We start from the raw sequence: 18,714 nt of genomic DNA on the forward strand, positions 1-18,714 counted from the left end.
TGTAAAAATGAGATGCGAGTTAAAATTTGTTAAAATGTATACATGCTATAATGGAAATTTAGGAGCTCCCGTTCCACTGTTCAAGAGGCATTGTAGAGCAGTAGTCAATTTGGTACTCTATAGTCTCTATTATTTTGTCATACTTCTATATTTCCCCTTTCTGATACCTAACAGATATATTGTGATCTTCTCTTGTTCTTCAATCTCAATTACGCCTCATTAATTTGTTTTCTTTTCCAGCTTGTGGTTTGGATTGTTGAAGGTGAATATTTTATTTATAAATTAAATAAATCTTTAAATATGCTCTATAATCTTCACACTATAACAATAGCTAGCAGCACCTGTCTTTGTAATAAATACGAAACCTACTTTAACTCAAAACATGAAAATTTATTCTATATAAATTTGACTATAAACCCTAACTAGACATAAATTAAAATACCAAATCGTAACTAACTTTAATTTCATACACTTTGAATTATTTTTCCCAACAATTTTTCGTGTAACAAGCACCCTATATCCAACTTCTTTTAAGGATGTGATTCTCATGCTTTTGTATATGTAAAAATTCCAGCAGACGTTGGTTCCCCATATATGCCAATTTGTAACAACTTAAAATCAAACTGAGGTCCTTTAAAGCAAAAACTCTTGTTACCTTACATGAATCTTCTAAAAAAATCAATACTACGTAATACTACTAATACATATATAGCACTATTACTATTTGGATAATCAAACAATTCTTTTACCATAATTTTAAAATATAACTACTATAATATTTCGTAACCTGACATAATTTCAATTTTTAGTCATACGAAATCATATCCTACCGCATATCCTCAATATGACGCCACAAATATACGACAGAACCAAGACAACGACTACAACCATAATAATATCAAGACACACATTCTGTATATCGTCGGAAATCCTACTGAATTTGCTTGGTCGGTCACCATGTTGTTGTGGATTTGAAGTAGCAGTTGTTGGAGACCCATCTTCACTTATCTTAGAAAGAGCAGTACTATTCTTAAAAAGCGTCACTGTAAGCATCTCTTTTGGCGAGTCTTCCGTTGAAGGAGCGGGTGATTGGAAAAGTAGTTTTCGGGAGGCCGAGAGGGCGGTGATGGAAGGCAAAAGTAGCACTATTATCATGATTATTGACTTCGCGACAAGAGATAAGGAAATCACTTGAGCCATTAATTAGTCTTTCTTGGTTATGAATCAAGACAAACGGTCGAATGTACTTGTTCAGGTTAGGTGTCTTTCTTGTGTGAGCAAGTATTGTGTGAAAAATTTGTGTTTCTTTAGGTTAGAATGTTGACACCCAATTTTGTCCCTCCTTTATTTAATTTTATTCACTCGGGCGTCTAAATTTACCGACGAGCTAAATACTATATTTTCACTACTATTATTTTCGCTACGTTTATTTTCCACATTACGAGCATTACTTGATCACAAATTTTAAATGTCCGTCATCGTTTCATTTTTTCGGGTTCGGAATTGTTAAATTAATTACAAGACAATACTTTATAAAATCTTTATTTTTTCTACATATTAATCATTAATTATCATAATATATATTATAGCGATTATTAAATTAGGAGCCCAAAAATAATCAAAGTAGAGGAGGAAAGACCAATATTTTTCCGTCAATTAATGGCCCAAACGGACCAGCCCATTACTTATTTCCCACATTTTAAATACCAGCCCATACCTATTTTATACGCTAATGGACCAGCCCAATACCCGTTTAAAATTGACCCGACCCGGGTCAATAAACAAAAAACCCCCTAGGGTTCTTTCCTCTTCTTCGTCCGCCTCCCATCCCTCTCTTTCTCCTCTCATCTCTCTGCTCCCTCACGTTCCTCTCCACCACACTTGCTCCCTGCCATTTCCACTCACCTTGTCCCCCACACGCCTCTGTCTCCTCCATCCTTCGCTGTTCCCCGCTTCCTCTCTCTCATACGCTCCTCTCTCTCCTTTCTTAAACTCGAATCGAAACCCTATAAAGGGAACTTTCTTGAGACGTTTGCGAGGGATTTGGCTGGAGAAAGGGGATATTCAGTATCTTTGGGGATTTAGGGGAGACAACACTCAACATTTCCTATTTTCGTTACTCTAAATCTGAGTTTTGTTCAAATTCTTTTGTTAGAGTTCTTGGATTGAAGACGAAATCAATCCTACGAAGAGGAAGACCGAAGGATTTTGGAACCCAAAAAATCCCCTACAAAGACATCAAATTTAATAAACAAAAACAACCGACAATACCTCTATTTGCCCTTTTTTTTTTTCTGTTTTAAAACTCTAATTGCTTTGATTGGGTTTAGATTCGGATTCTTCGAGTTCAAGGGTAGATTCGACGACGTCGGCATCCATTTCACTGCACCACCAACAGGTAAAATTTGATGCCATTTCGACTCATCGTTCTGTTAAAATTGTGTTAGTATGAAAAAATCATGCCTTCGGGATATGTTAATGTCATATATGGGACACTTGCGTTGATATTCAGACATCTGTTGTGTTGATGTATTGTGAAAGTAGATATCGAGCATTCCTCTTATCGATACCTGTGTCGTATGGATTCAATTCATTTTTAGAAATCATGTGTTAAGTTGCTGTTGTTTTTCTGCCTGTATAAACTTCAGAGTTCTGTTGGCATCTTGATGGTTTCCAATTAATTTTTAACTTTGTTTTGCTGCTTGTGTAAAGTGCGATATGGTTTGGTCGATTTGATTTTATAAGAGTTTTCGGTATGCGAATTGAGAAGCATGAATCCTTTACAACTTTCATTACCCTTTTGTTTGTCCCAAAAAATGAACTAGTTTAAGAGGACTAACGCAAAGTATGGACTAGGTTCTATTCGAATCATGTCTTCGAATCTCTTCCCGTATTCTTTTTAGTACTGTCTTCAGATCGTCGTTACAGGTCAGTAGAGTATTAGTCAGATGATTGATAAATTTATTTGAAGCGCAAGGATGCTTTCTTGCATAAGGTTGAGTTTGTTTTGTTTGCTTTGAGACTTAGTTTAGTTATAAATCGATAAGAATTACTCAATGCTTTCAGTTCTATTTGCTTTGTCATGTTTCATTTGCTAATTCTGTTTAGTTTGGTTTAAATCAAGAACTAGCCGGTTTGATTTCATGGATAGTTAAGTTATGCCTTAACTATGGTGTGAGTCTAGTGGTTCTTTCTTCTTTCTCTTCTTCCAGTTTTCCTGTTTGATTAGCCTGCTTTCAGTTTGTGTGGTTCATGTATTAGTTTGGTTTAATTCGATCTTGTCTTGTTGGGTTCTGTGGTTTTTTAGCTTTAGGTGCATTTGGAAGAATGGTTATGTAGATTTTAAAACTCGTTTGCATATTTTGATTAAGTTATAAGCCAGGGCAACCTATTAGTCAGGCAGATTTATATTTTTACCAGTGTTGAATTGTCTTGTCAAGTCGTGATCTTCTTTGCTTTGAAATATGATTTATGTGATTAAAACTAATTAGTCATTGAGTTTGTTAAGTCTAGAATCTTCATTCAGACCTGTTGGGTGGGATCACGGTTAGTTATGTGCGATAAAGTTGGGATCTGTTTAATTATGTCCTAGTCGCCTTTGTCTTTTGCTAATGAGCTGTATAAACCTATTAGACGTACATGTTGGGATGTTGATCATGTTGGCTGGTCAATCTGCCCCCCCCCCCCCCCCCCCCCCCGAATTGTTGTAGTTTAGCCCCTTTGTTGTTGTACGTTCGGGCCATAGATCATTGCATTCTGAGTCGAACTTCTGCTGCGCATTTTGAGCTGAATTTCACCTTCATTCTGAGCTGAATTGTTATTCATTTTGAGGTTATAACACTGCTTTCGCTGCTGTTTTGCTGCTGCACATTTTAGCAAACCATTCTGAGATTTAGCTCTCGTTCGTTGAGGAGTCATCTAAATCTGAATCTGTAGTGGACAGAATTCAGATTTCTATAACCTTCAGTAGTTGCACCCTGTTTTACTTTGTTACGTCCTATTTCTATTGTTGCATAATCCTTTTAAAAGTTATATGTTTATAGTTGATCATGGATACTAAATAATGATGTTTACTATGCTGTAGAGCTAAAGTTATACACGATTTAACTACATATCCCTATCTTCTGACCCCTTGTTCTTTAGTTCCTAATGTGAAATTGGGTGTACAAATGTGTAAATTTTGTTTCAGTCTTTCAAACTAAAATTTGCCTCTGCCTTTGTCTCTTAAGTATCTGAGCATGCACTTTGTTTAGTTTATGGTGGGCTGACAGCATAGTTTTAAAATTTACAGCCTCAATCAATTTGTGCCTATATGAGTGCTAATCCCTATTTTTCCTTTCTTTACATGTACACATCGGAGAAAAAAATGGAGTCCTAATTCAGGACTTATCACTTGCCGCATTCGGTGTTGGGCTAAAAGCCCAACAAAATCCTCCTCTCGAGTTAGTCTGCCCGCAACAAATCTGCTAAACAATTTCGTCGGGCCGAAGCCCAACAGTAGCGGACAACAGCATTCCTTAATGGGCTGAGCTCATTTACATCACACCTAATCCTCTATTTTATCTTTGCGTGCATTTGATGTGTATTTTATGACTAACATTCTTTTTGTTAACTTAGATAAACCTTAGTGACGTTAAGGGTTTTAATTTAGTAATGGGTAATTAATTCCACAAATTACATTCACTTCTATTTCTAAAACTATTTATAGTATCTACAACATTTATTTGAGTAATTGATTTTCAAAATAGCGTGACTACATCTTTTGGCTAAGGGAATCATAATTTATGCTTACTATTTTAGAAGTTTAAAACGTCATAAATCTTACACTAACGTTAGCCTATTCTAAGAAAAATAAAAGCAAATTAGTTTCAACGGATAATTTTTTTCACTTCAGTTTCTGTTCAACACTTCAAGTACATATTTGTTCAAAATAACCTTCGCACAATATACGTTTGAACTAATACCCTTTTTTATAAAACTTCATTAATAACTCTTTTAAATTTGTTAGTCATTTTTTCCAAAACATATAAACATTACACATCCTGTTCCTTTTAGTTCATTTGTAATTAAACTCTTTTATGCAACTATTATTTTTTACCAGTTTCACTTTAAATAACTTTAGCAATACTTACAAGGTATTTTCTTAAACATTTAAATATTTACACTTAGCCTAACTAATCATAAGTCCGGTCGGTTAACCATTGTTAGTGGATCTTAAAGGGTGCCTAATACCTTCCCTTTAGACTAATTGAACTCTTACCTAGAATCTTAAGTTTCGCAGACCTTAAACAGAGTTAACTTTAAACATAACTTTAATAAATTTAGGTGTCCTAATTCACCATAAATAATTAGGTGACGACTCCTTAAAATAAACAAAAATAGGAATCATCAATATGTCGTACTTCTACTTTAACCCGGTTAAAATGGGGTATGACATAGAAGACACCCCTTTTATAGCCACGTTTTAAGACTTGTAAACCTAGATAAAATCAGGATTGGTTTCTTCTCCACCAAGGAAAAGGATTTCTGAGTTCTAATGAAAAAATTTAGGTTCATATTTTAGCTAAACGTTAACTACCTAGGCCAGTTCTGTTTCCTACTTGGAGACAATTATTTCGATCCTAGCATAAATCGAAAAGCATATTTCTGCTACTACATATATATATATTTCTGTCCAGTTCAAAAGACACTGTATTGTAGTCAATTTGGTACTCTATTACTTTGTCATATATGCATATTATAGTTCCGTCCTTTTGTGGATATTTTAGTTTAAGGTTTTGCACAGATTTATGATGCCATCAAGTCATTAGCCACTTGATTCATTATGCAGTTATAAGAGGGGGAAAATAAAATTAAAAAAATTAAAGGAGTTGAAAAAGATTTTTTTTTTTTTCAACTTTCAAGTCTCTAAATATGTGTCATATTAGGTAGTTTGGACCATGCGCGGTCCAAGTCCCGTGCATATATTTCCTGGAAGGTGCTAAGGTATACTTAATTTAACTCAGCTTTATTTTCGACATACGTTTACCTCAGATACAGATTCATTAAAATAAATATTTTACTAGCAATAGTATAATATCAATTAAAATACATGATTTTTTTCAAGTATCCCATTATCATTTAACTATATTTAGTTGACAATTTAATTTGTCACCCCACTTTATGCTTAATCATACTAAAATGATCTAGTTTGTCATTAGTTGTCCCTGAAAATTACGTTTCAAAAATTAGATTGGCAACATGATCGACTAATGTAAATTGGGGCAGCAGTAAAATTAAACTCAATGCCTTTGTACAATCTAGACACGTGAAAAAAAAATATTGACAAGACATATTAAAAAAAAAAGGAGACAAGACATAAAGAAAGAATAGATTGACATAAAAAACACATATAAAGTAAAGCACAATGAACGAACAAAATTGAGGAAATCTATTCTCTGAAGTCATGTGACGATAGGGCCTAATGAACACCCGGCAAATGAAAAGAAAGAATACATCTATTAGCTATCACTACAAGAACTTGTTCGACTGAGTGCGCCTTGTTCACTTATCTCACACTTTAGTGTTGGAACTCGAGGATTTCATGATGTAGGAGAAGAGAGATTAAGCCAATCAATAAAGTCAAGTACAAGGCACAAAATGCTATAGAAGCCTTTTGGAAATTCAACACGATACAAGTAATAATGTAATTGTTTTTTCTCAAGTACATATTCCAATCACATTTTAATTATTCAAAATAACAAATCCTAAATCTTGACTTGACTTGACTGGAGACATTTTAATATAGAAGTGCAACTTGGCAGGACAATCCAATTCAAAACGTTGACAAGTAACCTGCTTTAGGCCTTGACGTCTTGAACAATTGTTGTAATTGCAAATCCTACATAAGATAATAACACCATCTAATTTTTAAGTTACATGCATAAACCACAATAAGTTTCAAATCTCAACAAATGTACAATATGATTTTTACCTCTTTGCTTAGTACGATGGACAGTCCCTGCCAGTTTATTGTCTGAAACATTCCTGTTCATTAATTAAATGAATGATATCAAAAAAGGGATGCCGTAGAGTTCCTACTGTCCGGGATCAGGAGCGGAGCTAGAAGCCAATGTATGGTTTTGGCTAAACCAAATAACTTTAGTTTAAATTTTATATTTGTATTAAGGAATACACCAAACATGTACAAAAGTTAAGTTCAGGGCCTAATTACTAACACTTGATATTGCTATCTTAGATTTAGAACTCATAAAGTTCAAATTCCGGCTCCGCCTTTATTTGCAATTTGGCTAGTAGTATTAAAAACTAAATCAATATATAGCAGCTTATCAACTTACATAAGCTGCAAATTTCCCCTGAAGATGAGCGTCAAAACAGAGATAGGAATTTCCCCTGATAATTTATTACTATTCAATGTCCTGCAAAGGAAAAAAAAGTACACCAAATTATACGGAGAAATTTCACAAATAATCAATTCTCAGTCTTTGTAGTTGAAAATGGCTAATCAATTCTGTCTTTGTAGTTGAAAATGGCTAATCTCCTAAAATTTCAAATTCCATAAGTGTTAAAACAGATCGTATACGCGACTGTATATTCGGTATATTAGTGTATATCGCGTGTTAGAGTTAGTTAGAGTCAGTTGTTGTTGTAATGATGAATTAGTTAGTTAGTTTTAAGTGTGATGATTAGTTAGATGCCAGTTTTAGAACAACTAGCAAGCAAGGGCGGAGCTACAGTGTAATAGGGGGGTTCGACCGAACCCAGTAGCTTTTGCGTAGACATTGTATTTATATTAGAATGTATATAATTATGTAAATGCTCCTTCACTTACAAAGGTAAGTTGATGGTCTATTGGTAAGGAAGAAAACGAAGAGTTTTCCGCGTCCAAGCTGGGTTCGAACTTTTAGCATTCTTCTCCTGTTTTGCTAAGGGTATAAGTACATAACCTGCTGATGCAGGTTATCACTTTTTTCGCTTTCTGCTATACATGCAGATTTGTGAATATTTTAAAAACATAAGATTGACAATTAAAAAACGCAAAAAGAACGTTCCACTCTAAAACAAAAGAGGCTCATCGTTTCTTTCACAAACATCAAACTTAAAATCAGATTTCTACAAAGACCCAAAACCTATTATGTTGTCTTCTTGTTCTTTAAAAACTACAAAAGCCTTTATCCACCACCACCCACTCTCTGCCGGAGTCCAAACCTCGGGCTGGTGACTGGTAGGTACAGGAACTCTTTTAGTTTGTCGCTTTTTTAAATATATTAAATGGAAAAGGGTCATATTTATCCCTGTACTTTGAAAAAAGGTTAAATATGCACCTTCGTTTAAGTATGGGGCTGTAAATGCCCTAACCGTTATACATTTATATCATTTTTTCCCTCAACCTAACAGACCATCAGGTCCCGCCAATAAAAGGGACACATGGAGGGTATTAACACACATAACATTCCAGCTCATTTTTGGAACCCAACCCTTGCCATAACCCATTTCCGTAGCCCGAACGCTTTGATTCCCTTATTCTAAAAGTTCTTGCTCCTTTACTCCAAAAATTTCATTTATATTGCTTTCAGTTATACATTTTGCTTATTCAGAATTTTGTTTCTTCTTAGTAGGTTGGTCTGAATTCAAGGTACATTTTCTGGGTAATAGGGAGTTAAGTAATTCATAATTTACTTTCTTTTTGGTCTTATATTTTTCTGGTATTAATTAACCAAATACCCATGACATTCAAAACATGGATTTTGAATTTTCAACATGATCTCATTTAATTAACCTCCAATTAGAAGATGACGAAAGTCAATTTCAAGTGGAATGGGGTCTTAGAACCATCATTCAAGGATCTTTATACTCCAAATAACTTCATATCATACAACACAATACACACCAAGCAAAAATAAAATAAAATGCCAGCTTCCCCAAACTAAAATCTGGGTTTCTTAAAAATTGAATTATAACAATGTTTCAAATTCTTGGACAAAGGTCATGGTAGGTTAAAACTTGAGCAGAGAACAAAATTTCGACACAGAAAGAAAAGAATAGTCTTTTTTTTTTTTTTAATTTTCATTTGTTAATCCATCTTTCGACCATTTTCCCTGATGGTCTTGGTTCTTTAGAAAGCTATTTGTTTTTAGTAGTAAAACAAGGAAGATAGTATTAAAAAGGAGAATACTTCAGTTTTGTGTTTTGGTGGTTCACAAAGATAATGGTTTATGGTAAGGATCGGGTTTTGATAAATGAGCTGGAAAGTTATGTGTGTTAATATACCCTCCACGTGTCCCTTTTATTGGTGGAACCTAATGGTCCGTTACGCTGAGGGTAAAAATGATCCAAATGTATAACAGTAAGGGTATTTACAGCCCCATACTTAAACGAAGGGCCTATTTAACCCTTTTTTGAAAGTACAGGGGTAAATATGACCCTTTTCCGTATATTAAATATCGATCTTTATTTATTAATTTGACAGTTGTTATATATTAGCTTGAGATAGTTGTCTTGTCTTAAAATTTCGAATCCCCAAACTTCAAATCGTGGCTCCTCCTCTGCTGGCAAGTGAAGTCTACAAATATCTCATTTGCTTCATTGAAATGTAACCGAATCAATTCAAGTCAACACAATTTTTCATTCTTCTTTGTTTTCTCTCAACTGCAAACCACCATGATCGAGCTTGAAGTTTCGATCATACCTTCTCTTTTATAAATTCACATGGTATCAGATCAGTGATCCTACGATCAATACTGCAAGCAACAAAACTCCATTAAAGGAGATATCGAAGGTCAAAGGAAGAAAATGGGAGAAGAAACTTCAACTGCTGCAACTGTGACAATTAATCACCATCATCCATTGTTTTTACAAGCCTCAGATGTTCCTGGATTAGTTTTAATTCCTACAAAACTGACAGGACCAGAAAACTACACTTTGTGGAGTAGATCCATGAAGTTAGCACTAAGAGGAAAGGGAAAATTAGGCTACATAAATGGAACATGTGTGAAGAGTAAATATAAAGGTGAATTAGAAGAATTATGGGAGAAGTGTGATGCGATTGTGCTATCATGGATAGGAAGTACTGTTTCTGGTGAGTTGATCCCTAGCATTGTGTATGCTATAAATGCTAAGAGAGTTGGGATGAGTTTAAGGAGAGATTTGATATATCTAACCTGACTAGAATTTATCATATTTGGTCAGAAATAGTGAATTTACAGCAAGGAAGTGATTAAGTGACAAGCTATTTCTCAAAGATAGAAATCCTCTAGGATGAGTTGGATGTAATAGTACCTCTACCATCTTGTTGTGATGAATCAAAGCACTACGCAGATCACCTTAAAGCAAAAAGGTCGATAAAATTTCTGATGGGACTGCATGATAGTTTTAGCAACTTGTTGGCTAAAGGTCTGATGTAACAATAAATGAAGCCTATGTTGTTACCACTCAAGAAGAAAGTTAAAGATCTTTGGGTGTAATAGGTGCACATAGAGATGTTTTGACCATGCTAGCAGGTAGAAACTAAGGAAATAGATACAGAAAGCCAAGCAGTAGCAGGACCATCAGGACACCTTGTGGTGAATGTGGATGTAAATGGCATAGAAATGAGGATTGTTACAAACTTGTAGGATATCCTGCAAACTTCAAGAGTAAGTAGAAGAATGGACAGTCTACTGAGTTCAAGCCTTATGCAAAACTTCACTACAACTCATGGAGGAGAAGAGTCTAATGGATCCAAATCACAAACTGGTGGTCTATTCACTCCTCAACAATATCAGGAAGTTTTGAACAAGATAGATGAAACAGCACCAACCAAATGTGTGTCAAACATGGAAGGTATAACTTCTCTATTATCCAGTGCTTTCGCATATGAATGGATAGTAGATTCAGGAGCTTCACATCATATAATACCTTACAAAGAATTGATCACTGCTCTTAGAAGACTAGAAGATCAACAAAATAATAAAGTTCAATTTCCAACTGGTGATAGATCTCAAATAACAAGTGCAGGAAGTGCAAATATCTTAGGTGATCATAGGATACACAATGTGTTACATGTACCAGACTTCAAGTTTAGTCAGTTATTAGTATCTAAGCTCACCAAGGAACTGTGTTGTGCAACAATTTTCTTGCCTGATTTTTGTGTATTTCAGGGGCTCTTCAATGGAAAGGTAGTGGGGATTGGTAGAGAAAGAGATGGGCCATACATGTTGCAGGAATTTGGACAAATAACAACTCATTCAGTTGGAAATAGAACACCAAATACCAATAAGGAAAAGACACCTTTGGCACATGAGGTTAGGGCATCCTTCAGTATTAGCAATGAAGTACATTTCATCACTCAAGATCAAGGTAGAAGCTGATATTCAAGATAACTGTGAAATATGTCCTTTAGCAAAGCATCATAGATTGAAATTTCCTGTTAGTACTAATAAAACAATAGCCTGTTTTGAGCTTGTACATATTGATTTGTGGGGACCTTATAAGAAGGCTACATATGATGATAAAGAGTACTTTGTCACATTAGTTGATGATTTTAGCAAATACACTTGGGTTTGCCTTATACAATCCAAGAAAGAAGTGTTTACTGTACTTTCTGAGTTTCTATGTCTGATTAAAACCCAATTTAACTGCATTGTAAAGATAATCAGGTCTGATAATAGAGCAGAGTTTTTCAACTCCAAATGTGTAAGTTTACTTGCTGAGAATGGTATTATCCATCAAAGTAGTTGTCTTTATACTCCACAACAGAATGGTACAGTAGAGAGGAAGCATAGAAATATTCTAGAGGTTGCTAGAGCCTTAAGGTTCCAGAGTGAGATTCCTATTGTTTTTTGGGGAGACTGTGTTAGAACCGCAGTTTGTTTGATTAACAAACTTCCCACAATGGTCCTAGAAAGAAAGAGTCCATATAAGAAACTGTTTGGCAAAACACCTAGTATTAATCACTTGAGGGTTTTTAGTTGTCTGTGCTATGCAAGTCAACTGCCTAAAGGTGATAAATTTGCTGAAAGGGCAAAACAAGCAGTTCTAATGGTTACTCAGAAACACAGAAGGGTTATAGACGGTTTGACATTGTTTCAAAGGTGATCTTTATATGCAGAGATGTCACTTTTAGGGAAACTACTTTTCCTTATCTAGATGTTGATTCCTCTTCTCAAGAGGACATGTTATCTTCAGTCAATCCTGAAGCAAGGGGGCCACAGTCTGATACTAATGGTGCTTCATCAACTCCTTCGTCAATTCCTGTTCATGAGAGTCCAATGCCAATGCAGCATATTATTCATCATGAAAATTTTGGCAATTCTGAGAATGTGGAATAAGTTAAATCTCACCCTGATGATCTCAGCAGTTTTGAATATCTCAGCAGTTCTGAACATGCTGAGAAGGAGCATGCTGAGCAGTTGGAGAATGAAGAACATTTGCATGGTGTTATAGATGGAAAGCTGCATAAAAAGGACACTATACAAGTAGATGAACATGTTCCATTAATACAACAACATGAAGAGGTGGATGCATCAGTACTTGTTATACAGGAGGAACAAAGAAGAACTACCAGAAATGTCAAACCACCCATTTGGCATAGTGACTATTTCATAACACATAAGCTTGCTGGAAACCGTGCCTATCCAATAAACAATCACATATCCTACACTCAACTCACACTATCCTATCAGACATACCTAATCAGTCTATCCGTTGTGAAGGAACCTAGAAACTTTCATGAAGTTTCTAAAGACAAGTTGTGGGTTAAAGCAATGCAGAAAGAAGTGGATGCACTTGAAGAGAATCAAACTTGGGAACTAGTAGAATTGCCACTAGGAAAACAGCCCATAGGTTCCAAGTAGGTGCATAATGTGAAGTTAAAGGCAAATGGAGAGATAGACAAGTCTAAAGCTAGATTGGTTGCAAAAGGCTACACACAGAGTGAAGGCTCAGATTACCATGAAACTTTCTCACCAGTAGCAAAAATGATTACTCTGAGAATTGTAATCAGCATAGCAGCATCACATGATTGGGAACTTTTCCAGATGGATGTCAACAATGCATTTCTTCAAGGAGATCTGGATGAAGAGGTGTATATGTCACTTCCACAGGGTTTTCATAGACAAGGGGAGACTAGAGTTTGTAAACTGCTGAAGTCATTATATGGCTTGAAATAAGCTTTAAGACAGTGGAATATAAAGTTGACTATTGCCTTAATGAATGCAGGATACTCTCAAAGCTCATATGATCATTCTTTATTTACAAAGAGAAGGGGCAAGGAACTGGTCATCATTTTGATCTATGTTGATGATTTGCTCATAAGAGGAAACAGTTCACACCTTAGTGATGACACAAAGAAGTGTCTACATAGTTAGTTCAAAGTAAAGGATTTGGAGATATTGAAGTATTTCTTAGGAATAGAAGTGATGATATCCAAGCATGGGATACTGCTTAATCAAAGGAAGTACACACTTGAGTTGATCTTAGATGTTGGCCTCAGTGGAGCTAAACCAGCTACCACACCATTGGAAGCAGATATCAAACTCACTTCTCTGGATTATGATGAAACTATTGCTAAGGATTGTGATGCAACAACTGAAAAGGCAAATGATCCAACACTAAAAGACATTGGATGCTATCAAAAACTAGTAGGTAAGCTCATTTACTTGACCATTACCAGGCCAGACATATGTTTTGCAGTACAACTGCTGAGTTAATTCATGCAGTTACCCAAGAAGTCACATTGGGATGTAGCTCTAAGAGCTGTGAGATATGTAAATAGGTCACCGGGATTGGAAATACTGTTAAAAGGAATCCTATCAAAGACCTGACAGTCTTTTGTGACTCAGATTGGGATTCCTGTCCAAATACAATGAGATCAGTGATTGGATTTGTCATATATCTTGGAGGGTCATTGATTTCATGGAAATCTAAGAAGTAACATATTGTAAGTCGAAGCTCAACAGAAACTGAATATCGTAGCATGGCCTCAGCAGTACCACAGATTGTATGGTTAACAGGAGTACTTAGAGAACTTTATGTTAAGATTGAGCTTCCCATAAAAGTCTATTGTGATAGTATAGCTGCTATACAAATAGCAGGAATCCTATATTCCATGAATGAACAAAATATATTGAGATTGATTGCCATTTTGTAAGGAAAAAATTCAAGGATGGGACAAGTTTACCCACTTATATTAGCACCACTGCAGCTTGCTGATCTACTAACAAAGGGTTTAGGAGCATCACTACATCACACACTTTTGTCCAATATGGGAGTGATAGATGTTTTTCACCTACCAGCTTAAAGAGGCGTGTTAAAACAGACTGTATACACGACTGTATATTCAGTATACAGTCTTGTTGTAATGATGAATTAGTTAGTTAGTTTAAGTGTGATGATTAGCTGGCATGTGAAGTCTACAAATATCTCATTTGCTTCATTGAAATTTAACCGAATCAATTCAAGTCAATACAATTCTTCATTCTTCTTTGTTTTCTCTCAATTGCAAACCACCATGATCAAGCTTGAAGCTTTGATCATGGCTCCTCTTTGATAAATTCACAATAAGTGAAATTGGAGGATAATGACCTGGAATTTGATACTCAAGACAATGACTATTTTTAAAGGCTAGGCCGAAAAGTAGCTAGTGAGTACTATTTCTATAAATTATATGGAGTCCTTTAGGCCTTTAAACACATTTAGCCGCTCAGCCAAAATAATTACGACATCTAGCTAAATATATTAAAAAATACATTAATTATGTATGCATATTACATATTATATAAAAAAATATTTGTCAGCTATTATTTTGATGGAAAAAAATTCAATTTATACCAAGAACGGACAAAAAAACAATATGTTGCAACGAGAGGAAAAATGACTTACATATATCGCAGGGATTTTAAATTGCCAAGAGATGATGGGATAGGGCCACTGAGCTTGTTATTTTCTAGCCCCAAGCTCACTAGCTTTGTCAGGTTCCCTAATTCACTTGGAATTTCTCCACTAAATGAATTATTTTGAACTTGCCTGCCCATGTATTAAACAAGAAAAAATGATTATCATATTCATCATCAAAAAGCAAATAAGACTAATTCATTAATTAATCTTACAAGTATTGAAGATCTTTTAGCATTCCCAACTGAGGTACCAGTGTCCCAGTGAGGTTAGCAGCACCTAAGTCCCTTCATTGGTATATCACTATTAATATCAATATTAACAAGAAATTAACATATAAATTTGGGCAAATAGCACTTTGGTCCCTCATTTATAGGTAAATTATCATTTTGATCCTTGTCATATCCGGTTATGCACACTTAACCTTTAATTAATTGAAATGTATACTTTTGGTCCCTTTGCTTGTGAATTAACATTCAGAAGTTTACCATATTTATTAGTCATTTCACAATTTAATTACTCATGTGCTATGTTAAGCTTGTACTGTTACTCTATATTTGACGATGCTATAGTTCTAAAAAGGTAGTTCAAATACAACATATATACTTCTTACATAAAAGGACTAAGAACACACATTTTGAGTAATTGAAGGTTATATGTGCTTCGCTAGATATCGCAAAAGACCAAAATCAAAATATATCTAAAATTTGAGCACCAAAAATGTTATTATCCTCTAAATTTGTGTGTAGAGACGAACTCAAGATTTATATTTCAAATTTATAACAATAAATTCAATCGATCAACCAATTGAATCTGCTCTAGATTCGTTTCTATCGGACTAAAGTAAGTTTAGAAGAAGTTAAATATTTGTGACATACACTCTTACAACACTATTGTCGTTGTTGCAGGTGACATGTACCCATGTGCATGGGTTGACTAACGTCGCGTCCCAGCTTTGAAGCACATTGTTTGGGTCTGCCACGTTAACTTTCAATGCATTAAGAGCATCCCCTGTTCATCACAAACACAAGAACAATAGGAGGAAAAAAAAAAAACATCAAACTCACCAACAACGAGTTCGTGGCACATTATTCGATATTCTATCCGTTTTATTTTACGTGTCTTAGTTTAATTAAACACAAAATTGAAGAAGGCAAGAAGATTTTTGAATCGATGCTCTTAAACTAAAGGTGTATATAACATATTAACACTACTTAAAAATCTTTATTTTCCCTCTGAAAAATATTCAGTGGCTATTTCTCACTGAATATCGGTGGGAAAAACCTAAATATTAGTGTTTTCACACGGAAAAACTATGAAGTTTCCCAGCGTTTCAATGAGAATCTGTTTCCCACCATACGTTTTCCTAGTGAATTGGTCGGTGGGAATGAAATGAAAAATCATGTTTTCTAGCACAAATTTACCACTGAATGCCGATGGAAAAAACCTCTGTTTCTATTAGTGTAAGGGTGTGTTTGGTACGAAGGAAAATATTTTTACATACTTATTAATCTCTTGTTTGGTAAGTAAGTTAAAATATATTGTCCCAAGAAATTTATATGTAAGCTAGAAAAATACTATGAGGGTGGAGTGGTGTGGGGAGTGGAGGGTTAGGGTGGGCGGGAGTAGGGTGGCCAAGGGGTGGAGAAGAGAAAATAAACTTAGTCACTTATAAAACTTGTTTTCTCTATTCCTATTAGGGAAATCATTTTTCTTATTTTTAAGAAGTTTTTTTTTTTTTTTATAGATGAAATGTTTTCCAAAAAATTTTGACTAACAAAACATGTGAAGATTGAAAAACATTTAAATTGTTTTCCTCCATATATACCAAACACACCCTAAATATTATTTTTTGAATCTTGTGATTTTAAACATGTCATGACTCATGTTATTCTTAAGGGATTGTCACAATGGGCAAAATGATACCACTAGAATTAAAATCTTACTAAATAATATTGAAATATATTATATTTTGAAACAGGCTAAAATGAGAAATAAGACGCATAAATGAAAACAAAGGAAGTAATAAACATAAACACGTAATAAAAGGATATGAAAGAGGGCTTATTTTGTGATAGTTAACCTTCAGAGTTGCATTCAACAGCTATAATGGCCACGGCACCAACCAGGAACACCAGGGCAACGAACCTCATTCTTTTACTAGACTGGATATTATATAGGTTTGCTGCAATACCTTTATATAGTTATTCAAAAAAAACTAAGTGCATTTTTACATAGAGGTCCTCTAAACTGATAGTGGCTTATAAACTACTTTAAAACGGTTGAAAAAATTAGGTGTTTGACCCGATCGACCTAGTAAAGAGACGATAACCAGAAGTGGCAAAAAATTTAGTTTATAGGTTCTAGACAATAAGTTTTTTTACTCAGTTCTAAAAAATTAATTAAATTTCTTAATTTTTAATTACCAAAAAAATAAATTTCTTAATAACAAATATTATCAAATTTAAATCAAAGCTACTAGGTTCTGCCAAACACGTATCACTGTGACTTCGCCATTAGCGATGATCTTCATTTTTTTAACGAATATTCCAAGGGATGCTTTATTTGTTCTTTGGTTTAGAAATGCACTAAGGAGAGAGTAAAGATGACTGCATTTACAAGTAAATTGTATTACCATTAATAGGGGATTAAAAAATATAAAAATGTCACACTTAATTTGAACTTATACTTCTGTTATGTCAAGGCGATTCCAAAATTTCAGTATGTGTCCAAAATTTTCTTTTGACTTTATTTGCACAGTATATCCTCGAATTACTTTCATTCCGTAGGCTTCACCGCTGCTTGGAAGAAGGAAATTAAGACCAGGATACTTTCAAAGATGGTGGCTCATTGGCGTTGAAATTTCTACACAATGCCTTTTAATAATGAATATGAGAGGATGTCGGCCAACTCTGAAGTTACAGCTGAAAGACCTCTAGAAGATCCTGAACAATATATTAACTCAGACTTTGAGGCACATACCATGTTTAATTTTACTAGAACTGATCAAGTTTATTAGGGTAAATTTTTATAGATTATCATTCAGTTTTTATTTTAGTGTACCAAAATCACTTAATTATTTTTGTAACAAAGAAGTCGCTCAAATTTACATAGGTATCACAAAAAATTACTAACAATTTTTGTGAGAAAGTCACTCAACTTTACCTAAATATTGCAAAAGTTACTGGAGTTTTACCCGTAACTAAAAATTCAGTCAAACTTAGCGTGAATATCACATGAAGCCATTAAGTGAAAACAAATGAAAGATTTTTAATCTTTTATGATACTTACGCAACATCGAGTGACTTTATGGTTATAAAAAATTACTTAGTGACTTTTTGTGATGTGATTCGCAAGATAATGTTGCCAAGGAAGGAAGCAAGAACTGTGGTGAACTATATTTGGACCTGACACTGGTAGAACTATTAGACACAAATGTTTCAATAAGTCTGCCCAGTCTCTTGGCAGAATGCCATGTGTGAAGTTTTGATAATTGACAAAATGAACCTACAAAGCCAAGAAAATCAGGTCTAGATACATGTGATAATTGACAAGGTAATGGAACAAAGCTAGACAAATTGGCTGAGATAAAGATAGAAGTTCCAGGCAATATAAAAGGCCTGAAAGAGCATACAACACAGGATGGATAGAACAGGTATGTTCCAATGCAAAGAGGCTACAGAAAAGAGCATACACATGAACCTAGATTGCAAACATGTGTGCCAAGGACAGACAAGCGCAATGGTGAAAGCACAGGGTAAGTGGAACTGGTTAAAACACATGTTCCATTACAGAGACAGATGCAAACAAGTACTAGTTCAATGAGATGAAGATCACTCAGTC

General features: G+C 34.6%; 1 protein-coding gene across 5 annotated transcripts; it reads right to left on the reverse strand.

Moving 5' to 3' along the window:
* Positions 1 to 6,621: 6,621 nt before the first annotated feature.
* Positions 6,622 to 17,137, reverse strand: LOC132626225 (leucine-rich repeat protein 1-like). Of its 5 annotated transcripts, XM_060341024.1 has the most exons (7): positions 16,955 to 17,113; positions 15,750 to 15,882; positions 15,087 to 15,158; positions 14,860 to 15,003; positions 7,338 to 7,418; positions 6,974 to 7,026; positions 6,622 to 6,880 (listed from the first exon to the last, which is right to left on the reverse strand). In XM_060341024.1, exons 1-7 carry the CDS (start codon positions 17,022 to 17,024, stop codon positions 6,840 to 6,842), a joined length of 594 nt encoding a protein of 197 aa, XP_060197007.1. In that variant the 5' UTR covers positions 17,025 to 17,113; the 3' UTR covers positions 6,622 to 6,839. The 5 variants fall into 5 exon arrangements, with proteins under 5 accessions (XP_060197007.1, XP_060197010.1, XP_060197006.1 ...); XM_060341025.1 differs by lacking the exons at positions 6,622 to 6,880; positions 6,974 to 7,026; positions 7,338 to 7,418 and adding exons at positions 9,764 to 12,231; positions 12,321 to 12,447 and having other exon boundaries at positions 16,955 to 17,131; XM_060341026.1 differs by lacking the exons at positions 6,622 to 6,880; positions 6,974 to 7,026; positions 7,338 to 7,418 and adding exons at positions 9,764 to 12,231; positions 12,321 to 12,431 and having other exon boundaries at positions 16,955 to 17,127.
* Positions 17,138 to 18,714: the final 1,577 nt, after the last annotated feature.

The sequence above is a fragment of the Lycium barbarum genome, chromosome 2 (assembly GCF_019175385.1).
Source record: "Lycium barbarum isolate Lr01 chromosome 2, ASM1917538v2, whole genome shotgun sequence".
Taxonomy (NCBI): Eukaryota; Viridiplantae; Streptophyta; class Magnoliopsida; order Solanales; family Solanaceae; genus Lycium; species Lycium barbarum.